General features: G+C 45.1%; 1 protein-coding gene across 4 annotated transcripts in view; it reads left to right on the forward strand.

Moving 5' to 3' along the window:
* IQGAP2 (IQ motif containing GTPase activating protein 2) overlaps positions 1–23,504 on the forward strand; it is a 272,620-nt gene extending 249,116 nt beyond the window's left edge. For all 4 annotated transcript variants that reach the window (XM_084802701.1, XM_084802702.1, XM_084802703.1 and 1 more), the window contains 8 exons: positions 662–764; positions 2,179–2,320; positions 12,108–12,195; positions 14,162–14,374; positions 17,877–18,037; positions 20,019–20,156; positions 21,448–21,556; positions 22,556–23,504. In XM_084802701.1, the coding sequence (XP_084658827.1) occupies positions 662–764; positions 2,179–2,320; positions 12,108–12,195; positions 14,162–14,374; positions 17,877–18,037; positions 20,019–20,156; positions 21,448–21,556; positions 22,556–22,669 (1,068 nt within the window). In that variant the 3' untranslated portion in view covers positions 22,670–23,504. The remainder of the gene's footprint in view (positions 1–661; positions 765–2,178; positions 2,321–12,107; positions 12,196–14,161; positions 14,375–17,876; positions 18,038–20,018; positions 20,157–21,447; positions 21,557–22,555) is intronic.
* Positions 23,505–26,026: the final 2,522 nt, after the last annotated feature.

Here is a 26,026-nt window from a genome sequence, read left to right on the forward strand (position 1 = left end):
TACTAACCCACACACAATACACACAAATAAAAATAAAACTGTTTTTATAAACTTTTCATATTTTGATCTTGTAACAAAATTCAAAGCTTTTTCCCTTTCTTCCCTTTAAACCTTCCCAAATGGCCCTCCTTGCTCTCTTTCAAATTCAGGGCCTTTTTTTTTTTTTTCTTTAATTGTTACTGAATGCATATATGTGCATATATGTGCTCTTCCTGGCAGAAGACTATTTCTCCTGTTCTAAGCATTCCTTAGTTACCTGTAGTTCTTTGTGTCGGGTGGAGGCCTCATGGCTTCCCCCATCCACTCTGGCATGTTTACTGGTGTCGTCCTCGTTGTTCATCCCGTGCTTGGGCAGTCATGTTGGGGAGACTTCATGGGTGGAGCCTCTGGCATTGTGAGGAGACACAATCCCACAGCAAACTTCCTATCCTCCATCCAACTCCTGCAACAGAGGGAGGCAACCAACACTCGTACCCTGATAGGATACCTAAAATCTTTTTAGAAAAAAAAATCAGTAAGCAATATTGGGTCAAGTATTGAGAAACTAGAGCTGGAGGCGGGGCCTGTGGGTCTGTGTGGCCCGCGGGGACTCGGCCTGTGGGTCTGCGTGGCCGCGGGCACTGACTGCTGCCTCTGTGTTTGTTGTGGTCTGTGTATACAGCTCCTGCTGGAGCATCAGGATGCCATCGCCACTGAAAAGAGTGACCTGCTGAACGAGCTGCTGGAGTCGCTGGGGGAAGTGCCCACCGTGGAGTCCTTTCTAGGTGAGAGCTTGTCCGAGCCCTGGCTGCTCATTTAAAGGATAATAACTTCCATTGTCTGTCTCTCTCTGTCTCTGTCTCTGTCTCTGTCTCTGTCTCTGTCTCTGTCTGTCTGTCTGTCTGTCTGTCTGTCTCTCTCTCTCTCTCTCTCTCTCTCTCTCTCATTTTTATTTTATTTTATTTTTTCTGGAAGACAACTTTTCATGCAATATATTTTGATCATGTCTTCCTCCCCTCCTGCACTGATCTCGTAGCCTCTTCACCTCCCTACCCATCCAACCTGATGTTCTTTCTCTGTCTTTAAAAAAGAAAGAAAAAGAAACACACAATCTCCCCCAACACACACACACATACACACACACACACACACACCCCTAAATAAATAAAGCTCAAACAAAGCAATATAAGACAAAAAAAAAAATCTAAAAACCTACTGTTGAGTCCATTTTGTGTTGGCCAACGACTCCTGTGCCCTGAAGGGCGGTTAATATACCCAGTGAGACTCCTCCACTGGAGAGAGCTGATCGCCTTGCAGTAGATGGGGACTAACCCAGAGACCCACACATTGGCAATGTGCAGAGAGTGGGAGACTTGGACGCACTTGGTCCTGATGGGATGTCCTCACTGACGTCCTCCCCTCAAGCCTCGAGGATCTATGGGAAAACAGCAGAAGATTTTTAAGAGCCAGAGACGATTGTTGACTCCAAGGGAACAGGGACTCCAAACTCCAACGTGACAGGACTGATACACATATAAACTCACAGAGACCGTGGCAGTGCACACAAGGCGTGCACAGGTTCAAGCCTGGGTTCCAATACTGACAGGAAGAAGTAGACAAGGGTTCCTTTCTAACCAGGAAACTATCTGCAAATGATGCTCGGTGGCAAAGGGAAAAATCAGTTCACTCCTTCACCTCTGCTTACACAATAAGACCTTATGAGCTCAAGGCCAGGGTGTTGCTGTGTGGGAAGTCGCCTGTTTAATGTGTGCAAGGGCCCCAGAATCCCCACTCCCCAAAATCATGTCATGTCTTTCATCTTGGGTTACAAAACAGTTGGTTCTTCCTGAGGGTAGGGCTTAGAGACAATGAAAAGGACTTAATATGTTTCACAAAGAAAGAAAATATGGAAGGTGAACCTGTCCTAATATGGCAGTCCTTTCTGTGTCTTCTAAAAGTTTCTTTTACTCAGAGTTCTTTTTTCATTCATTCTCTTGTGAATATTTATGTCCCATGTTGTTTTAATGTTTTGATCCAATACTTTGAAATCCACCTCAGATGTCGTAGAGTATGCAGGCTTTATGAGGCCCATAAATCTCCTAATTCCTAAGGAGCCTTAGAATCCTTATCTTGTAGTATGAGGCAGTCGCCACAGGCATGGGCTGGAAAAATAGCACTGTTTTCTTTTTTTCCTTACAGGGGAAGGAGCAGTTGACCCCAATGACCCTAACAAAGAAAACACACTAAATCAGCTCTCAAAAACTGAGATTTCCCTTTCCTTGACAAGCAAGTACGACATCAAGGATGGCGAGGCTGTGGATGGCAGAAGTCTCATGATAAAGTAAGTATGGTAGTTAACGGTTCATGCCTCCAGCAGCATGACCTGAGCCATGCAGACACAAGTGGGGCTAAGTCTCAGCAGGCTGTACCATTAAAAATAGTAGATGAATATTGAAATGCATTGTATGGATCCATCAAACCAGCAGGTGAGGGACTCTTCATCACTTGGGAGGAAACTAAATATCAGAATAGCCTGCAAAGTCAGCCTTGGTTTTTAGTGTTCCGTGTTAAAATTAGATTCCTTGAAAGAATGGAGTGGTTATTTGAGCATGTGTTTCCGAGTGGTTGAAAGATTAACAAGAAAACACTGCTAATCCAATTTTATTTTTAATATAAAACAACAGTGTAAAAAGGGCTATCACACATGACAGACCACTGCTGGGTTTATTGGCCTTTCTTATGAAACGAATCCTGGGTGGGTTCACCAGCATTGGCTAGTTATGCTGTACTTCTCTTTTAATATATATTTTATTAGTTGTTAGAGAATTTCATACATGATTCAATTATATTCATTGCCTCACCCACTCTTTCCAGATCCATCCCTCTGTTCTCTTCCCACTTGACTCTGTGTCCTTTTTTTTTCCCTCCCTCCCATCAAAGACAATTTGTGCTGCCCAAATATTCTGGAAAGTGTGGTCTTCCCCTGGAGTGTGGCTGACCCTTCCTCCCCCCAGTCGCTAGCAGTTGCTGACAGCTCCTCAGCCAGGGGTAGAACTTTGTGCCCAGCTGACCTCTCCATGCTGGACGTTGTCTGGTTGGGGCTTAGTCAGGTCTTGTGTGTGTTGTGACAACCACTGTGCGCTCACATGCACTGCTCTTTCTAGAAGATGCTGTTTCCTTTATGGCCGTCCCCTGCATCTGGTTCTTTTTTTTTTTTTTTTAAGATTTATTTATTTATTTATTATTATGTATACAGAGCCTGCATGTACCCCTACAGACCAGAGGAGGTATCAGATCACATTATAGATGGTTGTGAGCCACCATGTGGTTTGCTGGGAATTGAACTCATGACCTCTGGAAGAGCAGTCAGTGCTCTTAACCGCTGAGCCATCTCTCCAGCCCCTGCATCTGGTTCTTACACTCTTCCTATCACCTCACCCCCAATGATCACAGAGTGACATAGTCAGGGTTTCACTGCTGTGGAGAGTCACCATGACCACAGCAACTCTTATAAAGGAAGAGGTTTTTCAGTCCATTATCATCATGGCGGGAAGCATGGCAGCGTCCAGGCCGACAACAGTGCTGGAGACAGAGCCGAGAGGTCTACATCTTGTTCCTCAGGCATCGAGGAGAGACTGTGCGCCACACTGGGTGTAGCCTGAGCACCTGAGAGACCTCAAAGCCCTCCCCCACACCCAGTGACACTTCCTGACACTTCCTCCAACAAAGCCACACCTACTCCAACAAGGCCATGCCTCCTAATAGTGCCCCGCCCTCTAGGTCAAGTGTTCACATACATAAGACTATGGGGGACATACCTATTCAGACCAGCACCCTGAGGTGGTGCATTATATAGGTTTCATTTAGAGCTGAACATAGTCTCTTATCCTCTATACCATCCTCAGCTGGGGGTCGCCGTGTTGAGCATCTTCTACTATAAACAAGCTTCTCTGACAAAGGTTGAGAGATGCTTCAATCTAGAAGCTTCTAGACAGGTCACTAGAAGCTTATCGATTACTGTGTCTATTCAGCAGAATAGCTATCGTCGGTTCTTGCCTAGGGCCTAGGACCTGTCTGTCCAGAGGTTCTTGGCCCAATGTTACCAAATGCAGGCTCCATCTTGTGGAGTAGACCTTAAATCTGCTAAAGTAGTTGGTTACTCCCACAACATGCATTTCATTATCTCATCGGTGGGAACGGCTTGCCAGGCCAGACATTATCAGAGCTCACGGGGTTCGCAGCAGAATAACAATGGTGATGACTTTTCTCTTCTGGTGGTGTGCGATACCAGCTGGGTCTTCCCGTGTTCTATGATCCATGTTCTAGGCTTTCATGTTCTTGGGCAATAGGGTCTTACTCCTCTTGCCCTCAAAGACTTCAATGAAGCATCCACATTTAAAACATGTGCTGTATGATTCCTCATGCCTGCGCCCCATCGTTATCCTACAGGAAGAGTAGGAAGAAGATTCTCCACCAAACACAATAAATGAAAGCAGCGCACATCGAAAGCTCGTGCTGGCCAAACACCACAGAACTCAAGACCTACACACATATACAGACACACACACACACACACACACACACACACACACACACACACACACACTGAGTTCTGTGTCCCAGACAAAAGCCCCAGCACTCGTGTGCCTCAGAAAGCGTTCATCTCTCTTTGTTTTCCCCAGATATTCAACCACTGTGTAAATGCCACAGAACTGCTGAGGTATGCCGTGCTGGGATCTGTGCTGCTCTGGTGGTGTCTATTTACTTTGTTGTCAGATCGTGGAAGGTACCATTCATTCACCTGAGAAGTCCATGAGTGACTTGGGGCTGAGCCCAGCAGTCAGGAGGCCAGCACCGGTTCTGCCCTCCAGGGCTTGAGGCTGGCTGCGGAGAGCACAGCACAGCTGTAAGGCAAGGCCAGGGACAGCACTGTACAACCGAGGACCAAGTGATTCTGAACTTTCTGACAGCTCAGGACAGGGCAGGGAGAAAAAGGCGGAAGGAGAAGTATACACCTTGACTTCCTCTGTGCAACAGCCAATTCTCCGGATAACTGGAAAGGCAGATGGTTCGGTTCTGCCATGCAAATGAAATCAGGCCAAGTCTCCCACGAGCTCCTAAGCTCTGTCCTTATAAGTAATGGGAAGGCATTTCCTCTTAATTGGTTCTGTCTGTTGTTTGGATGCCGACTTCTCAGTGCTGTCAACTCTTAACATCTACTGGTGAGGAGGAATCACAGCTTGGGTCTCCTGCAGTCTAAAATCATCTGAAGAGCACATGCACGCTCACTGACTGGAGACAACAGTCTCCACCGTTCAGCACATTCTTGGAATTCACATTTGACAAACAAAACCATAAAAGTCAGGCATGTGTGGGAAGGGATGGGTCTGCGAAGTGCTGCCACCTTACCCAGCCTGGGCGTGTGCTGCAGGCTCCAGCTCCCCGGTGCATCCTGCCAGCCTGCGCTGTCTCCTTTCATGACCGTGCTGTATGGAGCTGGCCAGTGGTTCTAAGATATATATAGCACACGCCTTTAATCCCAGCACCTGGGAGGCAGAGGCAGAAAGATCTCTGTGAGTTCAAAGCCAGCGTGGTCTACGAAGTGAGTCCAGGCCAGCTACACAGAGAAACATTGTCTTTAAAAAAGACAAACAAACAAACACCTACACACACACAGTGTATAACTCGGGACATTTTAGGACATTCACAATATAATACAACCATCAACACTGTCACCTTCCAGAATATGTATTTTTAGCTTGCTCAAGTCTGACCCTTTACCCTTGGCACCACTAGTGTGCCTTCTGTCTCTATGATGATATTATTCTAGATGTTTTATGTAATTGGGATCATATAACATATAGTTCTCTGTGCCTGGTTACTTTACCCACTTTTAATGTTTTGAAGGTGCCGTGTTATAGCATGCATCTGTATTTTATTCCTTTCTGTGACTGGCTAATATTCACGAGCTGGATGTATCTTTGTTTGTTGATTCAACTGCTCATAGACATTTGAGTTGGTTCCACCTTTTAGATATCGTGACTAGCGCTATTATGTACATTCAGGTACATGTTTCTGTTTAAACACCTCTTTTCACTTCTTTTGGCTCCGTACATGAGCATAGACTTGCTGGCTCAGATGGGAATCCTTCGTACAATTTTTTTTTAGTGGCCCACCAAACTGTTTTCCACAGTGGCCACACCATCTCACATTCCTTCACAAACTACAAGGGTTCCAAACTCTTCTCCACGTTCTTAACATCCCCCTTGCCTTCTCTCAGGACTAGTCATCTCAGTGGAGGCAGAGGAGTAGTTCCCAGTGCCTTTGGTTTGTAATTCCCCATTTGCTAGTGATGCTGCACACCTTTTCACGTGCTTCCTGAGCAGCTGCATATCACCTCTGTAGACTACCCACCTAAGTTGTTATGCTCGTGTTACGGGCTCAGTGCTAGTGCTTTCCTGGCAGTCATGTGGCCCTCAGTTCCCAGTATGGAAAACAATCACCCTTTACCTAGTTTTAAGTGAAAGTGTTGTTGTTCCTTGGTTCAAAGTGAGATATATATATATGTATTAGCATATCTGTGATTTGCAAATATTTTACCTCTCATATTTATATAAAAGTTTGTATAGAGGAGGACATTGGGGATGAAGAGGTGGCTGAACAGTTAAGAGCACTTGCTGCTCATGCAAAGGAATAGGTTTTGATTCACAGCCACCTACATGGCAGCTCACAACCATCTGTAGTCTCGGAGGTCTGGGGCCCTCTTCCAAGCTCCAAAGGCACCAGGCATGCATGTGTTGCACAGACATACATGCAGGCAAAACCCTTATACACACAAAATAATAAAATAATTAAAATAGAGAAGGATGTTAATAAGAAAGGGGGAAAAAAACCAACCCAAAAGAAAAGGATGGAGGAAGAGAGAAAGAAAGAGGGAAGGAAGGAGAGAGAACATCACATGCTCAGAGAGGGAGAAGAGGAGAGAGTAGGTGTGTATTTACAGTACTCTCAGGAACCCCCGAGGGTGGGTGTTACCATTAGAAGTGTCCCAGATGAGGACACTAAGGTCAAGACAGATAGAAACAGATGTAAACCTTTCCCTGGGCAACATGCCAGTTAACTGGAAGAAGATTTAAACCCAGATCATTTTAAGTCCTCCAGAGCCTACACTCTTAATCACAACGGGTTTTTTTTTTTTTGCAATCCCTAAGGGCACAGGGCCTGTCCTGTGTAGCCTCTAGAAAAAAACACGAATGAAAACTGCAGCAGGTCAGTGGCACTGTCTCATCTGTCTGAGACAAAGGGGAGTGACAGATGGATGTGCGAGGTACACAAAGCGCATATGCTGGCATAGGAAGAAACGTGAATTCCCCTGGACCTCCTCTGGGCAGCGAACATTTCTTCAGTGCTTCCACGCGTTCTGTGTTAAACAACCAAGCCTGTTGTGGAGGAGCTTTAGATGACAAAGGATCACTTCTCCAAAGTGTCACGCATCAGTCGTAGACTCAGCAAGGTGTCATCCTGGCGTTATCCTCGTAGAAAATGGCAGGGAAGGCTGAGACCATCCTGTGAGCTCAACAGCCTATAGACTATAAAGAACTTGTTATGACTTATGATTCATCTGGAAATATGTGACCCTATCGCTTTATTCAGCTTGCTTTTTCACAGAACTATGTGCTTAACTTGAGCCAGCATTTGTGGTTTTCAATCCTACTTAGTTGCTCTGGTGCCCACATTGTCATCTCTGAAGAATTTTTCTCCTTTCCCATGATTCAGTTTGAATGGCCATTATCTATCCTGCTGGGACCGTTCCCTCACCTTTGGTTTACCCTGGCTGGAGGGCTCAGTGGCAGGGATGATGATTGAGGTCCACTGCCCAAAATATGTACTGATAATACCACAATTTTAAACACTACCGAGTGTTTCTGAACTTCCCCAGGCATCAATTCCTTGTCAACCTTGGGCACAGAAAACAGCCATGCATGCAGTGACCAGGCCCAAGGAGCCTTTAATGTGCTCTCTGCTCTTGTTTCTGATGAGTAAACTTCCTAATGGATCTCATTATTCTTCCCCAGAGTTAGAGGCCTCTTCGTGTTTGGATGAGCCTGGCTTACAGATGGTTGAACACTATACTGTTGAAGTAACTTTTATTTGCCTGATGTAATTGTTGTCTCTGAGGCTTATTGCCTCCATCTGCAAACCTAGGCCTAGTTAGTTCTGGAAGCTACTAGCCTCCATACAATCTAATCTAGACCTAGAATGCTTTCAGCCTCCGAGACCCACTGCTGAATAAACTAGAGCCCTTTCTTGTTCTTTCTAACTCTGGTTGGCTGGCTCAACTCAGCTGTTGTGCCTCAAATCCCTCTCCAATCTGACTGACTCAAGCTGATTTCTCAGTTTCTCACTGAATTGCTCTGCTTGGCCGCAGACTAACTCTAGCAGTCTGTTCTAATCTTCAGGCTCCTTCTCATTCTCTGGCTCGTTCTATCTTGTTCTGTCTTCCACCTGTCTCTGTAAAAACTGCCCTGGTAAAACCGCCTCTAAACTCCATGCGCGGAACTGCCACAAACTCAACTCTACTGCACTGCCTCTCAACTCACTGATTCAACAGAAGTGACTAGAACTCAGAGATCTGCCTGCCTCTGTCTCCTGAGTGCTGGGATTAAAGGCATGTACCACTACCCCTGGACCTAAGCTTTCCTTTACCTGAAAGTTGCTCTGTAGCAGGCTGGCCTTGAACCCGGAGATCTGCTGGCCTCTGTCTCCTGGGGTTTAAGGTGTGTCTGTATTCCAGTCAGATCACACAGACCTAGAAGGTCTTTGGATATGATCTTTGCCAGAGCAGCCACGTTCTGAATTAAAATTCCTCTACACTATACAGGCTGATATACAGTATGCAGCTAACCACAGCTAGAAAGTTCGCTTGCACTGTGTGTGGAGGGCACGTTGCCAAGGTCGTTGGAGACTAACTATGAGCCAAAATGTGAACTCTGTGTAGATGCCACTCTGCAAAGGCTTAAAAACCTCAGGGCTTTTCATGGGAAGGTGCTAGAGGAAGGGGGGGGGGGATGATGACGTGGGCTGTGACGCAGTAGAGGACATGCTTAGTGTGTTTGTTTCTTCCACAGCACAAACAGGAGGTAGGGATGGTGGGAGACACAGGTAACTCCCCAGAGTGATGAGCGGCTGTGGGTAAATGCAGAAAGAGAAGCTCGCCTTGTGTCTGCAATGCTAGAAACCAGAGTGTGAGCTCGGTCTCCCCGTTAAGCCTCTTTAAGCCTCGGAGCTCTGTGTTGTCCCATTTGTGATTCAGACAGTGGGCTGTCATCCAAAGTCCTCTTTGTGCTGGGGGCCTATGACTAACTAGGTCTTCAGACTGCTAGTTTCCGCTTGAAGAATGGAATGTTTGACTATTGCACTTTCAAAAAAAAAATTTTTTTTAATAGGATCCACACATGGAACCTTAAATCTTCTAAAAGTCTCATTCTAAAAAGAATCAGGAGAAATCATTTCTTGTCTTTCGCTTTCCCAGTGTTTATTGTACACATTTTTTTTAAATGACACATGATGATTGTTCCTGTTTTTAGAATGCAGTGTGACATTTCAATACATGGATGCCATATGCACTCGGTTATTGACAGATCTGTCACCACATTCCTATGTCGGTGTGTTTTTGTTGGGAGCCAATATTGTCTAATAGTACGTTCTATTTCAACTCAATGTGTCAGAAATATTTTCATTTCTGTAAGAAATGAATGGAAGAGATTGTTAAGGAGGCATTGTGCATTCTGCCCCCTCCTAAGTCTTTAACTTAGAGTGTGTGTCCTACACTCACATCCATCCACCTGGTCCAGCCAAGTTTCAGGTCCTCAGTGGTACTTGACGGCCAGTGGCTGCCATCTTAGGGAGCACAGCTCTCATGGTCCTAGGAGTGCTCCTCGCCATCTGTTAGACCCCGGCACACAGGGCTTTTACATGATGTCCTTCCGTCACACTGTCTCCATTTGAAGAATTAAAACAAAACAAAACCCTTAAAAGGATTATGTAATTTGCACTGACGGGTGCCGTTCATAAGTGACAGGAACTGTGGGGAGGGGCGTTAGGGGGGAATGCCAAGTGGCCTCTCATCTGCCAAGCCATAATGCCTGTAACCCTAGAGTGCACAGGAGGGAGGGGGAGTTGAGGTCCCTGCCCTCAAAGCAGGTGCTGACTTAGATATAGACTGTGAAGGTAACAGAACTTTTGCAGTGATGTCCACAAGCCTGACGTCATCTAGAATTCCAAAGGGGGAAGGCTATTTGTGTAATTTGTCCTTCAGCAACTCATGAACAAATAAACAATTTTCTGTCCTGACGGAGGCAGGTATAAATGAGGTCACATATTTGCTAATTAGCCACATATAGCTCTCAGGATGTTATTTCAATTAAGAATCACCCACTGTTGACATTTTTTTTTTTAAGTCACCTAAAGCCAGGCATGGAGGAACATACCTGCAAATCCAAACACTTAGGATCTCAAATCCGGGGCCAGCTTGGCCTATGTACTAACTGAATCTCTCTCGGGACTCATAATAATGTTTCTGTCTGATCCATTCCTGATGATGACTGGAGGAGGCTGGGGTGCATGTGTGGGAAGGGACATGCAGCTTCCTGAACCCTGGCTGCCTCAGGGACAGTGCCATCGCCACAGGGCTATAATTAGCTGTGCTACCCACCTTTGACTCTCTGAACTCTTTAGAACTTTCAGACAGCCTGAAAATCCCCCAGCAGGCAAGGGTCACTGGGCTAGAGGAAATTGCTCTCCAGAGACCAGGGACCAGGAAGAAAAGGAAACCATCTGCCGTGTCCACTGTCCTTGCAAGGGTTTGAGATAAACAGGAAATGTTTGCAGCTGGCATACTGGATCTTACCCCATTTCTTTTTTGGTTTTTCGAGACAGGGTTTCTCTGTGTAGCCTTGGCTGTCCTGGACTCTCGCACTGTTGACCAGGCTGGCCTCAAACTCACTGGGATCCACCTGCCTCTGCCTCCCGAGTGCTGGGATTAAAGGTGTGCCGCCCCCACTGCCTGGCCTTTCTCCATTTCGGGTTAACAGGAACTGACTCTGGAGCCGCCCTTCTGATGCTTCAGAATGTGACTTTTATTTTCACTTCCAGTTCATGAACGTTTCCTGCTGTGGTGAAGGAAGAAATTCATTCTCTCTGACAGAAATAAAATCCAGCAGGGGAGCGGGGCTGGGGTGACAGGGAAACTGCAGGTCTGACCTGTGTGTAGTTCATCAACTACTGTCCTTTGGAAAGGAGCCTCTTCCAAATTAAAGACTTCCCACCATACGTGACAGTGATCAAATATGAATGCTTTGCCTTTCCTTTCTTCCTCGTGGCTGTGTGGTGTCAGTAGTGTGGGGGATTGAATTATTTAGGGCCTCGCACGCACTTGGTCTACAGAGGCACATCCCTAGCCCCCCCACCTTCGTTGTAATTACAGAACCCAACCCCTAATTAGACGGGACAGCCAGTTGCTAAAGAGCACGTGTGGAAGAACATATGGTTCAGCACTTCCAGGGTGGTTTGCCAAGCCCTGAACTTGTCCGGAACTGTTCTCCCGTCCTCCGTGCAGCACCGGCACGGCCCTGTCTCCTAGTCTCCTGTGTCCTTGAACTCTCAGTCTCTTTGCTGGGCTCACTAAAAGCCCAAAGCTCCCGCGGCCATGAGGGACTTCTGCTTCCACTGGCCTTCGCACTGTCTTCTACCTCTCTCCATGCAGGAAAAGCAGCAATTTAGTTAATGGTGTGTCCACAGGCTCAGAAGTCACTTAGGGAGACCTTCCTATGTCCTTTACAGCAGCAGGCTGTGTCTGCACCACTTGTCCCTGCTACCCTTCAAAAAGTAATCTGTCTTAAATGCAGGAAAAAAAAATCTTAGGACATATTCGTGTTACCGAGCAACTAATCTTACTGTGTTAAGCATACAAAGCCCAGACTTTGCTTATCGGGGATTTTTGAGCAAGAACACTTCACTTTAGGGCATCATCGTTGAAGCTGTTTTATGTATTCACATGAGTGAAACAGATTTTTTTTGTGCGTCAAAAGTGCTGTCTAAACATCTGTCTCCTTTTTCTCTTTTGTAAGGACCAAAAAGTTGATCATCGATGTGACCCGGAACCAGCCAGGGAGCACACTGATGGAAATCTTAGAGACCCCAGCAACTGAGCAACAGGTGATTTGTCCTTCCTTGTACAATAATAACAAGTTAATAGATAAATGGCGGTGTTCTTAGCCAAATATTCACGGTTACATAGGGGAGCATGTATGTCTGAAGTCCCTTACTGTAGACCACAGAGTGTGTTCATACCTGAGGTCCACGTGGAGTGTTAGTGGGAGAGACATAGAAAATCTTCTCTCGAATGTGCGCTGGGTGGTTTTTTTTTCCCCCACAGTAGGAGTCTGCACCAGATCTGCACCTTTCAGAGCCTAGAGATGTGGACTGTAAGCTTTGCCATTCAGTAAATCATGGAAGAAATAGTTCTCTTTGACAGGATGTCAAAAATCCCTGTTATGTATTTGCTAACTTAGAAAAGAGGCGTCTCACACAATCAAAGGTGTGTTCCAAGAGCGCCCAAAATGAATGTCCAAGACCATGGTGTCCAAGTGACCTTACATTGCCATAAATGACAGGTTTCACGACCGTCTGAGGTTAAAAATTTTGCTAACATCTTTTAGGATGCATCATTAAACTGGATTAGTGTCATGTGCCTTTAATCCCTGTACTTGGGAGGCAGAGACAGGCTAATCTCTGTAAGTTTGAGGCCAGCCTGACCTACATAGTTTCAGGATAGCCAGAGCTACATAGTAAGACCCTGACTCAAAAAAACAAACAAGCAAACAAGCAAAGTTGGGCATGGGGATGCAGCCCAGCACTTGGCAGAAAGGTCAAGAGTTCAAGGCCAGACTGGGCTGTTACAGCAACAACAAAAAGGAAAAAAAAAAAAACATTCAGTTCTTTCTGAAATAAACCATTTAATCTCAGTGTTATGATTTTAGTTCCAATAACTGCCACTCCCTAATCAAGTTAACAGAATTATCTAATTACTTCCTAATGGGAGTGCTCATAATTTTCTTTTTCTTAAAGTAACAGTTGCCAAGAGATCATTCTGTATCCAAATTTAATTTTGAAAGAATCAAAACTTCAGGCCATCTTATATGTGTAAATGGGTGAATGTTTTAAAGCAATCCGAAAATATAAATATGCCGATTTAAGATAAAAGATTTTTTTTTTTTAGCTCTGATTATTTCAGTTTTTCCTAAATGTATCAAGAGTTAGTGACAGAGACCATGCACAGACATCGGGCTCTGGTACACCTCCACGCCTCTGAGCTTGTGACTGTGGACTCTTAGAAATCTTAGAAATGAGAACAGAAGAGATGCTAAACGGATGCAGTAGTGTCTGACACAGATGAAATACACTGGCTTCTGGTTCTATTGCTGTTTACTGGTGACCCAGTAAGTTCTGTGCCCTGTTACCCCGTGACAATATTACTCTAGTAACAATTGTGCCATAGAATTGACCTGTGGCATCGATTGTCTTGTGCGGTGAAATAGAAAGCGCTCAGTCTCCTGTTCCTGTGGTCTTGGACAGGCTGGCTAGTTAGCATTCATGTGTGTGCACACCGTGGGTTTAGGAACCGTCGTCTGCAGGGACATCTTTACCCCTGTGCCTCAAAGGAACTCCACCGAGTTTGCTGGGTGAGAGTGATTCTGCGCTAAGAACAAAGCGCTCTGGCTGCCTCACTGTTAAGTGGTCTATGAGCCTCTGTCAGCCTGGCTGGTTTGTGAGACTTCAGTGGGCTCTCAGAGCCCCACGTTTGTACAAAATCTGCTTTTAATTCTCTCAACTGGGCTACCCAGAAATTGACATCCTTCAACCAGGGAATTACAAAGTAATGGTTATAGTTGGGCAAGAAAGCAACACCTTTGAATTTTGGCCAGATTAAGCCCAGTTTCACTTCTGTGTTTAGTTTTGCTTTTGTCGTGTTTGTTTTGTTGTTGTTTAAGTGGAAATGACTTTCCTTCCAGGGCGTCCTTCAACATCCATAAGGAGCACATTCAGGTGCTAAACTTTGGACTTGGACTTGTGACGTGGAGGGATTTAGGGGAAAGGTATCATCTTGATATTCTCTTTTTAGGAACTAGAGCACACCAAAGACATGGAGAGCCGTGCCCTTGTGGACGCCAGGGCCCCAGAAGAAGGGAAGCAGAGCCAAGCCATGATGGAAGACGCGTGCCTGCCTCTTGAGCAGAAGAAGAGGAAAATCCAGAGGAATCTGCGGACCTTGGAGCAGACTGGACTCGTGTCATCCAAAAATAAATACCAAGACATTCTCAACGAGATTGCCAAGGTGCCTAGACATATTATTCTTCCTTTTTTCATGTAGACATGTGCTGGCACATGCTGGGCATCCTGTGGGACGGTGGGTGCACACTTGGTTCCTGTTTTCCTTAGTGTTCTGGACTTCTTTTCTTTTCTTTTCTTTTTTTTAAGAATATTTATTTATGATTATGTATACAGTGCCCTGCCTGCATATGCACCTGCAGGCCAGAAGAGGGCATCAGATCACATTATAGACTGTTGTAAGCCACCATGTGGTTGCTGGGAATTGAACTCAGGACCTCTGAAAGAGCAGTCAGTGCTCTTAACCTCTGAGCCATCTCTCCAGCCCCCAGTGTTCTGGATTTCTAAAGGTTTCAAAGAGACCATGGCTTTTTATAAGGAATAGATAGAGCTCACAGACACACACACACACACACACACACAAACAAACAATCACACACAAACACATGCACACACATGCACGCACGCTCCAGGAGGAGAGTTGAGACACACCAGGGTAAATACTCTGGGAGTGTCAGGCCTACCTGGTTTGGGTTTTTTATTTGCTTGTTTGTTTGTATCCTTTCCTTGCTTGCTGGCTTGTTTTCTGACACTTTGGGAAATATTTTTTTCTTCACTGCTAATTGTCATACAGCCCAATTGCTCTTAAGAGCTGCCATCGAGATGGTAACTGTATGTCTTTGAGAACTCGATGTTAAACAGTTTAGCCTTGCTGCAGCTTACACTTAAAGGTTTATGAGGTTTTGGGTTTTGGGGCGGTTTTTTTTTTTTTTTTTGCTTTGTTTTGTTTTGTTTTGTTTCATCTCATATTTTGTACTTGAGAATTTTCTGGGAAAGTGAGTACAACTTTGTGCAGGAAAACCCAGGAAGTGGTTGAGATCTGTTTGTTGAGGATAAGGAAGGACATATTTGGGTAAAAAGCACATTTCATTCTTTTGATTCAAATGTACACATTAATGTGGGTCTGAGCTTAAAGGTAGTTAAATAATTATAGAAAAATCTACATTGTCATCTCCTGGAGAAAATGCAAAGTTTGATTCTTCCCTAGAAAGTTATGGTCACTTTTAACAGAAAGTTCTTCCTCTGCCCTGACTAGGAGAATATTCCTCTTGGATAATATGAAATAGAGAAATCAATGCTGTTTGTCATCAATGGGAAGACTCCGTTTAGTAATGAATTTTTATTTCAGAAAGTATACGGGAATATAGCTTTGAATTCCTGAAACAATAGGTTTTAATATTTTCACAGAGAAAAGATAGTGTTAAACAGGCTCCAGTTTTAAATTATTTTTATTGAGAAAGAGAAAATGTGTGTGTGTGTGTGTGTGTGTGTGTGTGTGTGTGTGTGTGTGTGTGTCTGACTGTCAGCACATATGTACTGCAGTATATGTGTGGAGGTCAGGAGACAACCTCTGTGAGGTCACAACCCTCACCTTTCTGAGGCAGAGTTTCTCTCTGCTGTGCAGAATACTCCGGGCTAGCCGGCCAGCTCTTGTTGCCACCTTCCATCTCACTGCAGGAATGCTACAACTACAGACGCATGCCACCACATCTGACCTTTTATCTGGATTCTGGGCATTAAGCTCAAGTTATCAGGCTTGCATGGCAAGCACTTTTGCCTACGGAGAAATCCCCTTAGCCTTCACTGAGTGACTTCTTAAACCTAGATCTGCAAGTTTAATTTTAATACAATTCTCATAATCTATAAGCAGAAGCTGGGTGTGGTGGCACACGCCTGTAATCCCAGCACTCAGGAGGCAGAGGCAGGAGGATCGCTGTGAGTTCAAGGCCAGCCTAGTCTACAAAGCGAGTCCAGGGCAGCCAAGGCTACACAGAGAAACCCTGTCTCAAAAAACAAAAAAAGAAAAGAAAATCTATAAGCAAGAAGGCAAAAATAAATAAATAAATAAACAACAACAACAACAACAAAAACCTCAACAACTGTATTCTAGAAACTCTATTTAAATCTAAGTATAGTCATTTCTTGCTTAAGGGAGGAAATTGGGTTTAGGATTCCAGCAAATAAACCAGAGTCCATGAATGCTCAGCTCGCTCATACGAAATGCATCATATTTGCATAGGAGCCATTCCCACCCTCCTGTGTGCATCTTACTGAAAAGTCAAATGAAGTGGTGTCTCACTGTGCTGCCAAGACTGACTCACTCCCAGCTTCAAGTGATCTTCCTGACTCGGCCTCTGAGGTGGCTGGGACCAACAAGTGTGTGTCATCTTCCCTTGTGTATTATCTAGGGACGTACAATTCCAAATACAATCTAAATGCTGCATAAGTATGTGTTACAACTTTGCTGCTTAGGGAGTAATAGGAGAAAGAGCTAAATACGCTCATTACAAAGACAGTTTTCTTTTTCCTCCATATTTTCAGTTCTTATTTGTTCAGATCCGTAATGTGGGAACCATAGAAGTGGAGACCCTGGTCAGCTGTGGTGGTTTTCAGTTTTGAGTCACTGCAGGGCGTGAGAACCCACCACTAACGTGAAATAACGTGTAAACAGAAACTTTTTTTTTTCTTTTTTTGGCTTAAAATAGTCTTCAAAGAGGAAAGTTCAAAGCAGTCTGAAGAAGTCACATTTCTCTCGCTGGTGTTTTCTTTGTGCTTTTTCTCTTTCCTGACTTGGAGACAGTTTCCTGTATTCCTCTTTAGCTCCTATCTAGTCCAGGAAGGCTTTGAACTTCTGAACTTCTGACCAGCTCGCCTCTGCCTCAAGTGTACACCATCGTGCCTAATTTACTGCTAGAGACAGGACCCAGGGTTTCATCCCTGCTGTTAAGCAAGCTCTGTGCCAACTGAGAGATACATTCCAGGCTTTTGTGCTTCCCCCCCCCCCTTAAACTATTTGGTGATTCTCACATTACATTTTTGGCTTGGGGGCGGAGGGGGGGGGTCTGTGAAGTGTGTGTGTGTGTGTGTGTGTGTGTGTGTGTGTGTGTGTAGTATATTTTTCTATGAGTAGGTATGCGAGAGCCAGGGGCCAGCATTGGCTGTCATTCTTTATAGCTCGTTATCTTGTGTTTTGAGACAGTATCTCACTGAACCTGAATCTCATGGTAGTTTCAGCTAACTAACTGGCTGGCCAGTGAGGCCCCCCTGCAAGGTCTCCCTGTCCCTGTCCTGCCCCTAAGCCCCCTCGCCCTCCCATCCCCACCCCAGCTCGGGGGTTACACATATGAACCGCCATGCCTAGCTTCTATGTGGGTATTGGGAATCTGAACTCAAGTCCTCGTGAAAGCCCGTTCCTGAGTGAGGCATCTCACCCGCCCACTTCTCTCATGGGTGGGAGGGGAAGCCTTTAGTAACCGTTTTAAAATAAACCATAGCAGAAAGCGATAACAACGTGTTGTGTTGGGTTAATATATATAATAAGGTGCCTGAGATAAACTAGACTCAGCAGGTATACGCTGGCCCTGCTGCTTGCTTTTCTTCTTCTAAAGTATCAGACGCCCTGAGCAAGTCTCGCTTCAGCCCGTCATTATAGCCTTCACTTGTTTCAGGATATTCGAAATCAAAGGATCTACCGCAAGCTCCGGAAAGCCGAACTGTCGAAGCTTCAGCAGACTCTGAATGCACTTAATAAGAAGGCAGCATTTTATGAAGATCAAATTAATTATTACGACACCTACATCAAGACTTGTGTAGACAACCTAAAAAGAAAGTAAGTTCAGATACCCCGCGTGTTCACTCACAAGGTCATGATTCGTTGGAGGCGACGGCAGCACTGGTGGTGGCACGGGCTTGTTTGGAACTGTTCGAATTCGGCTTCTGTGCCTGACAAGAACCATGACCAGAGCAGCCTGAGGAGGAAAGAGTCTTCCTACTAGCTTACATGTCCTAATCAGTGCGTCACTGAGACAGGAGCTGATGCTGAGGCCACGGAGGGATGCTGCTTACTGGCTTGCTCCACAGGGCTTTCTCTGCCTACTTTGGGGGGGAGGGTTGGTTTTGTTTTTTTGGTTTTTTGAGACAAGGTTTCTCTGTGTAGCCATGGCTGTCCTGGACTCACTTTGTAGACCAGGCTGGCCTCAAACTCACAGTGATCCGCCTACCTCTGCCTCCCAAGTGCTGGGATTAAAGGCGTGCGCCACCACCGCCCAGTTCGCTGCCTGCTTTGTAATAGAACCCAGGACCACCAGGCTAGGCATGGCACCACACACAGTGGGCTCCCGTCAGTCACTAATAAGAAAATGCCCTACAGGCTTGCCTACAGCCCAATTTTATGCAGGCATTTTCTCAACTGGGGCTCCCTCGGTGGACTTTAAATTGACTCTAAGGTCTCAAAGGACTTTATATCGAGACAAGTGGACATAAAACTATCCAGCACATGTATGCTAACAGGATTCGTGAATATTAATGATTTTTATCTGATAGTGTTTGATAAGTCAGGTATTTTCTAATTGCACAGAACAACTTAATGATTTTTAAAAAAATTTTTTTTGAGACAGGGTTTCTCTGTGCAACATCCCTGCCTGTCCTGAAACTCTCTTTATAGACCAGGCTGGCCTCGAACTTACAGAGATCCACCTGCCTCTGCCTCCCAAATGCTGGGATTAAAGGTGCGCGCCACCAGGCCCGGCATTGATTTAAAATTTAATCATTTAAAATTCCTTGTTGATTTTTTAAAAAAAGTCATTATTGACACAATAGGCCAAATTTGGCAGCTTTCTCTCGTATCCATTAGTATACAAATTATAATTTTTTTTACATAGAATATAATGACTCTCAGTGACTATTCTTTGCTGATAATTATTCTTATCCCTAGACTGGATCAATGCTGATTAAATTTTAATTAGCCACTTAAATGTGTGATACAGTCTTTTCAGATAACCTCTGTCTGCAGAAAAAGCAGGAGGAAACGATACTGTGTAGGAAGATCGATGGGACTCCTCACGGGAAGTCTGAATAAGAGAGACAGTATCCTCCTTTAACAATCTACCCAAGAAGAAGAAACCAACCAAGCAAATATTCAGTAGAAAATGATTGCCTGTGGTTTGGCTTCACATGGCTGTCACAGCAACTTTAAGCCACAAGCTCTGTGGCCCTGTTGCGGGTTCCAAGGCTCTCTTGCAGTGTGTGGTCTCTAGTTCCTCATGTTTAACATGGGATTAGGAGTGCCAGATCCTCAGGTAGTGCTAGGAAAGTTTAAATGGGGTGAAAAGCAAAGGAATGCGTTAATTTCAAAGCACCATGAAACTGTTCATTTTGGAAAATGCAAAGTGATATGTATAAAGCATATATTTAGAACATAGTATGTATGAAGTATATATTTGGAACGTAGTACATATAAAGTATATATTTGGAATGGGGCTGGCCAAGGAGTGTTGACTAAATTAAGGAAGTTTCATTAATACCTTCACTTTGGAACGGAAAGTTCATGTAATTACTCCAGGATTACCTGCTGTGCCTTATAAGATACTGTGCCTGCAAACACAACATACTTTTTATTTAAACGCCAACTTCATTCGCCTAGGAAAGCAATCCCAGAGCACAGGGACCATTGTCACTTCCTGTCGAGATGGGAAACAGAGAGTCAGTCCAGGGGAGCCCCCTGGGTACAATGGGGTCACTCTGTGCATGGCTGCCGCACTGTCTGGAACTTCTTGACAGGCAGGTGCTCTGCTCTTCTCTCATTTGCTTAGAAATTCTCGGAGATCAATTAAACTGGATGGAAAAGCAGAGCCCAAAGGAACAAAGAGAGTGAAGCCGGTGAGGTACACAGCAGCAAAGCTACATGACAAAGGCGTCCTGCTGGGCATAGATGACCTTCAAACCAACCAGTAAGTACTGCCCAGGCTTCTGAGAACACACCTGCCCTCCGCTCACACCCAAGACTAAGCGTGCCTCGGCTCCCCTGGGCTGCTCAGAAGGATTTGTTTGTGCCTAGATCACAGATCACTAGGCTTATTCCCTCAGACTTTCAGCCTTGGTGCTGATGGGATCAGCAGGGTGTGTACCCGGAAGTAAGGCATTCTATGGTTTGTCCGCTATTTGGATCCCAGGGTCTGTCTTGGTCCCTTTGAGAGAAAGGAGTCCAGGAAGTGAGTGTGAAAGGCTGCCTTTTGATCCTGGTGCAAGAGCTACCAACAGTTGCTAAACGGGTCTTTGCATTTCAAAACCAGCCTCTGGTCAGAACCACCTACAACAGAGTGCCCGGAATGTGTGAATTCAAGGTGGAAGGACTACGGGAAACATTGATGCACAGCCCCAGCAGGCACACAGGGCATGCAGGCACCCCATGCATGCAGGCACACTGAGCATACAAGCACACCAGGCATGCAGGCACCCCATGTATGCAGGCACACTGAGTATGCAGGCACACTGGGCATGCAGGCACCCCATGCATGCAGGCACACTGAGTATGCACGCACCCCATGCATGCAGGCAGACCAGGCATGCAGCCACACCATGTTTCTGCCTTTGCAGGGGACCATGAGCCTCATACCTACCCCTCCTGTCTTCTTTTATCTCAAGAAAAGTCAGCCACTGGCTTGGCCTCCTCTCTGACCACCTCCTTCTTCCAGAGCATGACCCACAAAACCTGACTCTATAAGCTCTGAGAACGCACCTCTTCCTCTCTCGAAATTTCTATAAAGATTACCACCTAGAGCCGGGCGTGGTGGCGCATGCCTTTAATCCCAGCACTCGGGAGGCAGAGGCAGGCAGATCGCTGTGAGTTCGAGGCCAGCCTGGTCTACAAAGTGAGTCCAGGACAGCCAAGGCTACACAGAGAAACCCTGTCTCAAAAAAACCAAAAAAAAAAAAAAAAAAAAAAAAGATTACCACCTAGTTTACTCTGCTGCCCCAACAGCAGTATAGGTCAGTGTCCAAGGATCACACCTGCTATTTCCTTTGTAATTTAAAAAAAAAAAAAAGCGTCTTGTTGAGACCCCAGAGGTGGCCTTCAGACTGGACGGTCAGGAAATGGAGTGAGGAGGAGAAGATGGGGCGTGTTTGGCTGCCCTGGGATCTTCACAGCAGCTGCTCACGGGTCCTAAGCTGAGGCTCTGTTGGTTTCTTCTCTAAGGGTTTGCTTGTGATTGCATGTGTCTGCCTGCTCCTCTTCAATAGGTTTAAGAACGTTACATTCGACATCATCGCGACTGAGGATGTGGGCATCTTTGACGTCAGATCCAAATTCCTCGGTGTTGAGATGGAAAAAGTGCAGCTCAATATTCAGGTGAGCTGGGGTTTCCTACGCGGGCCTGTGGCTCTCTTTGCCTTACACAGTTCCCAACAATAGCACTTTAAAAAGCCCAACAGCCTGAGGGGAATTCCAGGAACCCTGAGAACTCCCGGAACTTAAATGGGGGAAGGAGAACCTGCTTTCACAAGTTGTCTTCTGACCTCCACATGCATGCCTTGTGCATGTGCGTGCACACACACACATGCACACTCACACACATACACACATACATACACACATGCACGCTCACACACATACACACACATACACACACATACACTTGTGCACACACACATACACACGCATGCACGCTCACACACACACTTGTGAGCACACACATGCATGCACACACGCACACACATATACACACACACTCACGCACACACACATGCACACACACGCACACACACATGCACACACACGCACACACACATACACTCACGCACACACACATGCACACACACACACACAACACATACACACACTGTAACTTTTTAATTTTAAGACTGAGGTGATAATTGCCTCTGATATTAACTGGATAATAATCTTCTTTCACGCAGTTTTTTTTTCCCCTGCTGCTGAAACTCAACCCCAGAACCTCTCATATACGCACACTAGCTCTGTACCACCAAATTATAACCCCAGCTCCCCTCACCGCCTTCAGGCCGCTTTCTTCCACACAGGGCAGTCATTCTCTAAGTGCCACACCCTGGCCACAGCATCGCTCACTGTTACCTCCGAACTTACTGAAACGCAACTCTCACCTCAGAGCTGCCACATGAGAAGTCCCCAGGGCTAGGGCTCAGGATTCTGAGTCCCGACTCAGCCTGTATTTTTAAACATACTAATGTTTCTGAAAGCACCGTCAGGATTATCAGTCGGGTCTTTCTCGCCATTGACTCTTCTAGCATGATTTGGTTTTTGTTGTTGTTGTTGTTGTTTTTTTTAACTATGACATCACACCGAGAGGGTCTGTCATCTCTCTGGTTCCAGGACCTGCTTCAGATGCAGTATGAAGGTGTGGCTGTGATGAAGATGTTCGATAAGGTGAAGGTGAACGTGAACCTTCTCATATACCTGCTCAACAAGAAGTTCTACGGAAAGTGAGGTGCCTGCCGGGAGCCCGTGGGCCCACGCACCGCCTGCCTTGAGGAATGGGTTTGCCTAGTATTTTTGTTTTAAAACATGATTGAGATCACTGCTTAAAAACGTGTAATTTTTTTTCTTTTAAGACCAAAACTGTTGTGAAGAATGTAGCCACGTGCCTTTTTGATCATTGGAAACTACGGCAGAGTGACAGGCAGGATGGGCCGGTGGGACACACACACATTGTATGGTGGCATGGATGGGTACTCCAAACGAAACCTCCGAACACCCAGTGATTTGTTTGAAAGTAGGAGGAGAAAGCTTAGCTGACTAGGGACAAATGTATAAACCTATTTTCCTATGAAAAAAAAAATTTAAATGTCCCACTTAAATGATGTAATTCTTCATAGATTGTTTTTTTTTTTTTTATCTGTGGAGAAATAGAGCTCTAATTAATTTGTAATGAATTATTTAGACATATAGTTCTAAGCCCTGTCTTCTGGGAATTACCGGTTTTAAAGAGAACTTTTGTGCAATTCAAAAATGAAGTTTTTTATAAGTAATTGAAAGTGATAGTACAATAACACTTTCTGTATAAAAGTATATATTTTATGTGATTTATTCAATTTACTCAAAGTGCACTACTGCCTCATGGAAAGGCTCCTATATGAGGAGGAGTCACATGGAACACCATAGATAGCAGTTACAGGCCCCCACCTTCACCCCTCACAATTTATCTGAATACTTCAATTGTGCCTCTCAATTTTTTTGTAATGCTATAAAATCAGTATCTAGATGGTTTTTAAATGTATTCTTTGAAAATTGTTTTATGTAAAATAAATGTTACTGAATTACATGAATGTGGTTTTTAGTTTGTCGTAATAATTCCAACTCAGCCCTCCGTGGGGCTCTTCAGGGAATGAAGACATGTACCCAGGGCTGTGCAGATTAAGGCACAAAGGAAGCTGCCATAGGACGAGACACAGGACCTCAAGCGCAACCTTCTATAGGTGAGCGGATCCACAGGCAAGCCAGAGATCCAGGTTGACCAGTTGGCCTTCTACTTACCACTGATTCCTCTCAGAGGTTCAGAATAAAATACTTTAAATTACAAAGGTCACCTCTGCCTCCTTCCTATTGGCCAATAGTAGGTTACAGCCTGCTGGAGTCCTCACCTCGATCTGTTTTATGTGGGTTATAACAAAATACCCGAGGCTGGGCACTTTGTAAGGAAAAAAAAATGCTTATTTAATTCAAAGTTCTAGAGGTTATCTGAGCATGGTAGCGTCATCTTCTTGGTATTCCATAATAACACCTGGGGAAGAGGCAATACCCAGGATACACTTGCTGTAACAGTGGTTCTCAACTTGGGGGTCAAAGGACCCTTCACAGGGGTCACCTAAGACCATCAGAAAACTAGAATATTTACACTATGATTCATAACAGTAGCATAAATTACAGTTATGAAGTAGCAATGAAAATGTTCTGGTTGGGGATCACTATAACGTGAGGAACTGCATTAAAGGGCCACAGCATTAGAAAGGTTGCCAACCACTGCTTTATCACAACCCACTCTGTCATCACGTACCGGATCCCTACAGACACCTCCCACCCCCATCCATGGTCCAGTCTCTTAAAGACGTGACTCCAGCCATGAGGGTGGAGACCCTATGGTGTAATTAACCCTTAAAGATCCCCCCATCTCTCAACATCTTCACTGAGACTCAAACTTCAATATGGGTTCACTATGCAGACGGGGACAGACTGCATCCAAACTGTAATGATCCCTAAACAGGCAGCTAAGTATCCAGCTAAAACCCAAAGCGGAGAGGGAATGAATTTGCTATTAAAAGAAAGAGAAAGCTATAGCAGGAACTTGAGCTCTCAAGCTGTTCCTTCCCCAACACCTCACTCTCAGCACTTACTTTCCTTCCGCGGGTCTTATTTTCCTTAGAGATTATAAACTATGCTTATTTGAGGAAAATGAAGTTAAGGTGGAGAACTTTCAGTAAGTAGAATCCTCTATTTTTATAACTGATTCAGACTACGTTTTATTTCTTTAGATTTAAAATATTTTTTTATGTCTATGAGTGTTTTGACTGCATGCATCCATGTGTGCCATGTGCTTGCCTGGTGTCCACAGCTGTGAGAAGAAAGCATTGGATCCCCTGGAACCGGAGCTATGGATGTTTTGGATGGTTTCAAAACAACGTGTGGGCCCTAGGAATTGAACCTGGGTCCTCGGCAAAAGCAGCATGGCAGCTTTTCCGGCTGAGCCGTCTCTCTAGCCCCAGGCAACATATATTTTTGACAAACACTGCAGAACAATACTATCACAACAATTTGTGAGTATGGTGGGGGGGGGGGGTTGGTTTGGGCTTTGGCTTTGGTTGTTTTTGTTTTGTTTCCTTTCCACGTCATTAGCCTCAGTGTGGCTCTTAGTAGAAGCAAGCTGGTAAATTTCACCTAAATGTAAATCTTCCTCTTCCTACTGCCAGGATTAGAAAGAGGGAACAGTGACCAGGAGCAGCAAGGATGTGGACATTGAGTTCTCTCTCCTGTGCTCCACAAGAGAGTTGGAGTGGAATTGTTTACACAGGAACCCAGACTTGGGGGGCAGGGGTAAGGTAGTGTTTGGAAGCACAAGCCAGTGTCTCCTGGCCACCCCAAGGCGGCTGGTCTTCGGTGCTGTACAAAAGCTGGCTGAGCGAGCTATGGGGAGCAAACTAGTAAGGAGGACTCAGCCATTGATTCTACTTCCGTTCCTGCTTTGAATTCCTGCACTGACTGATGATGGACGGTGCAGTAGAACTGTACGTTGCAATAACCCCCTTTCCTCTTCAGGTTGATTATAGTTACGGTCTTTGTTGAAGCCATGTCAATCCTAAGATCCTGTGAGCACATCAGAAGAGCTGTGAGGTCAGAGACCTCATAAGCGTAGACCTGAGCATGGACGATGACCAATAGGCGTGCTAACATGGAAGGGAGAAATCTCATGGAGCCTCAACCTGAGGCAAAGACTTAAGGAAACGAAGGAACTCTCGGAGCAGAAGTAGGCTCTCCCAGGGACGAGCCCACCAAGCCCACCAACTGGTTATCCGTTACCAAGTTATCAGCCCTAAAAGCATATACATAAAAGTAACACTATACAGACAAAAAAAAAAAAAAAAAAAAAAAGGACCTCGCTTGCGTAGCAGTGGTGGTGCACACCTTTATTTATTTTTTTTTAAGATTAATTTATTATTATGTATACAGTATTCTGTCCACAGGCCAGAAGAAGGCATCAGGTTACATTATAGATGGTTGTGAGCCACTATGTAGTTGCTGGGAGCTGAACTCAGGACCTTTGGAAGAGCAGGCAGTGTTCTTAACCACTGA

This window comes from Acomys minous (genome assembly GCF_964271855.1).
Source record: "Acomys minous genome assembly, chromosome: 11".
Lineage (NCBI taxonomy): Eukaryota > Metazoa > Chordata > Mammalia > Rodentia > Muridae > Acomys > Acomys minous.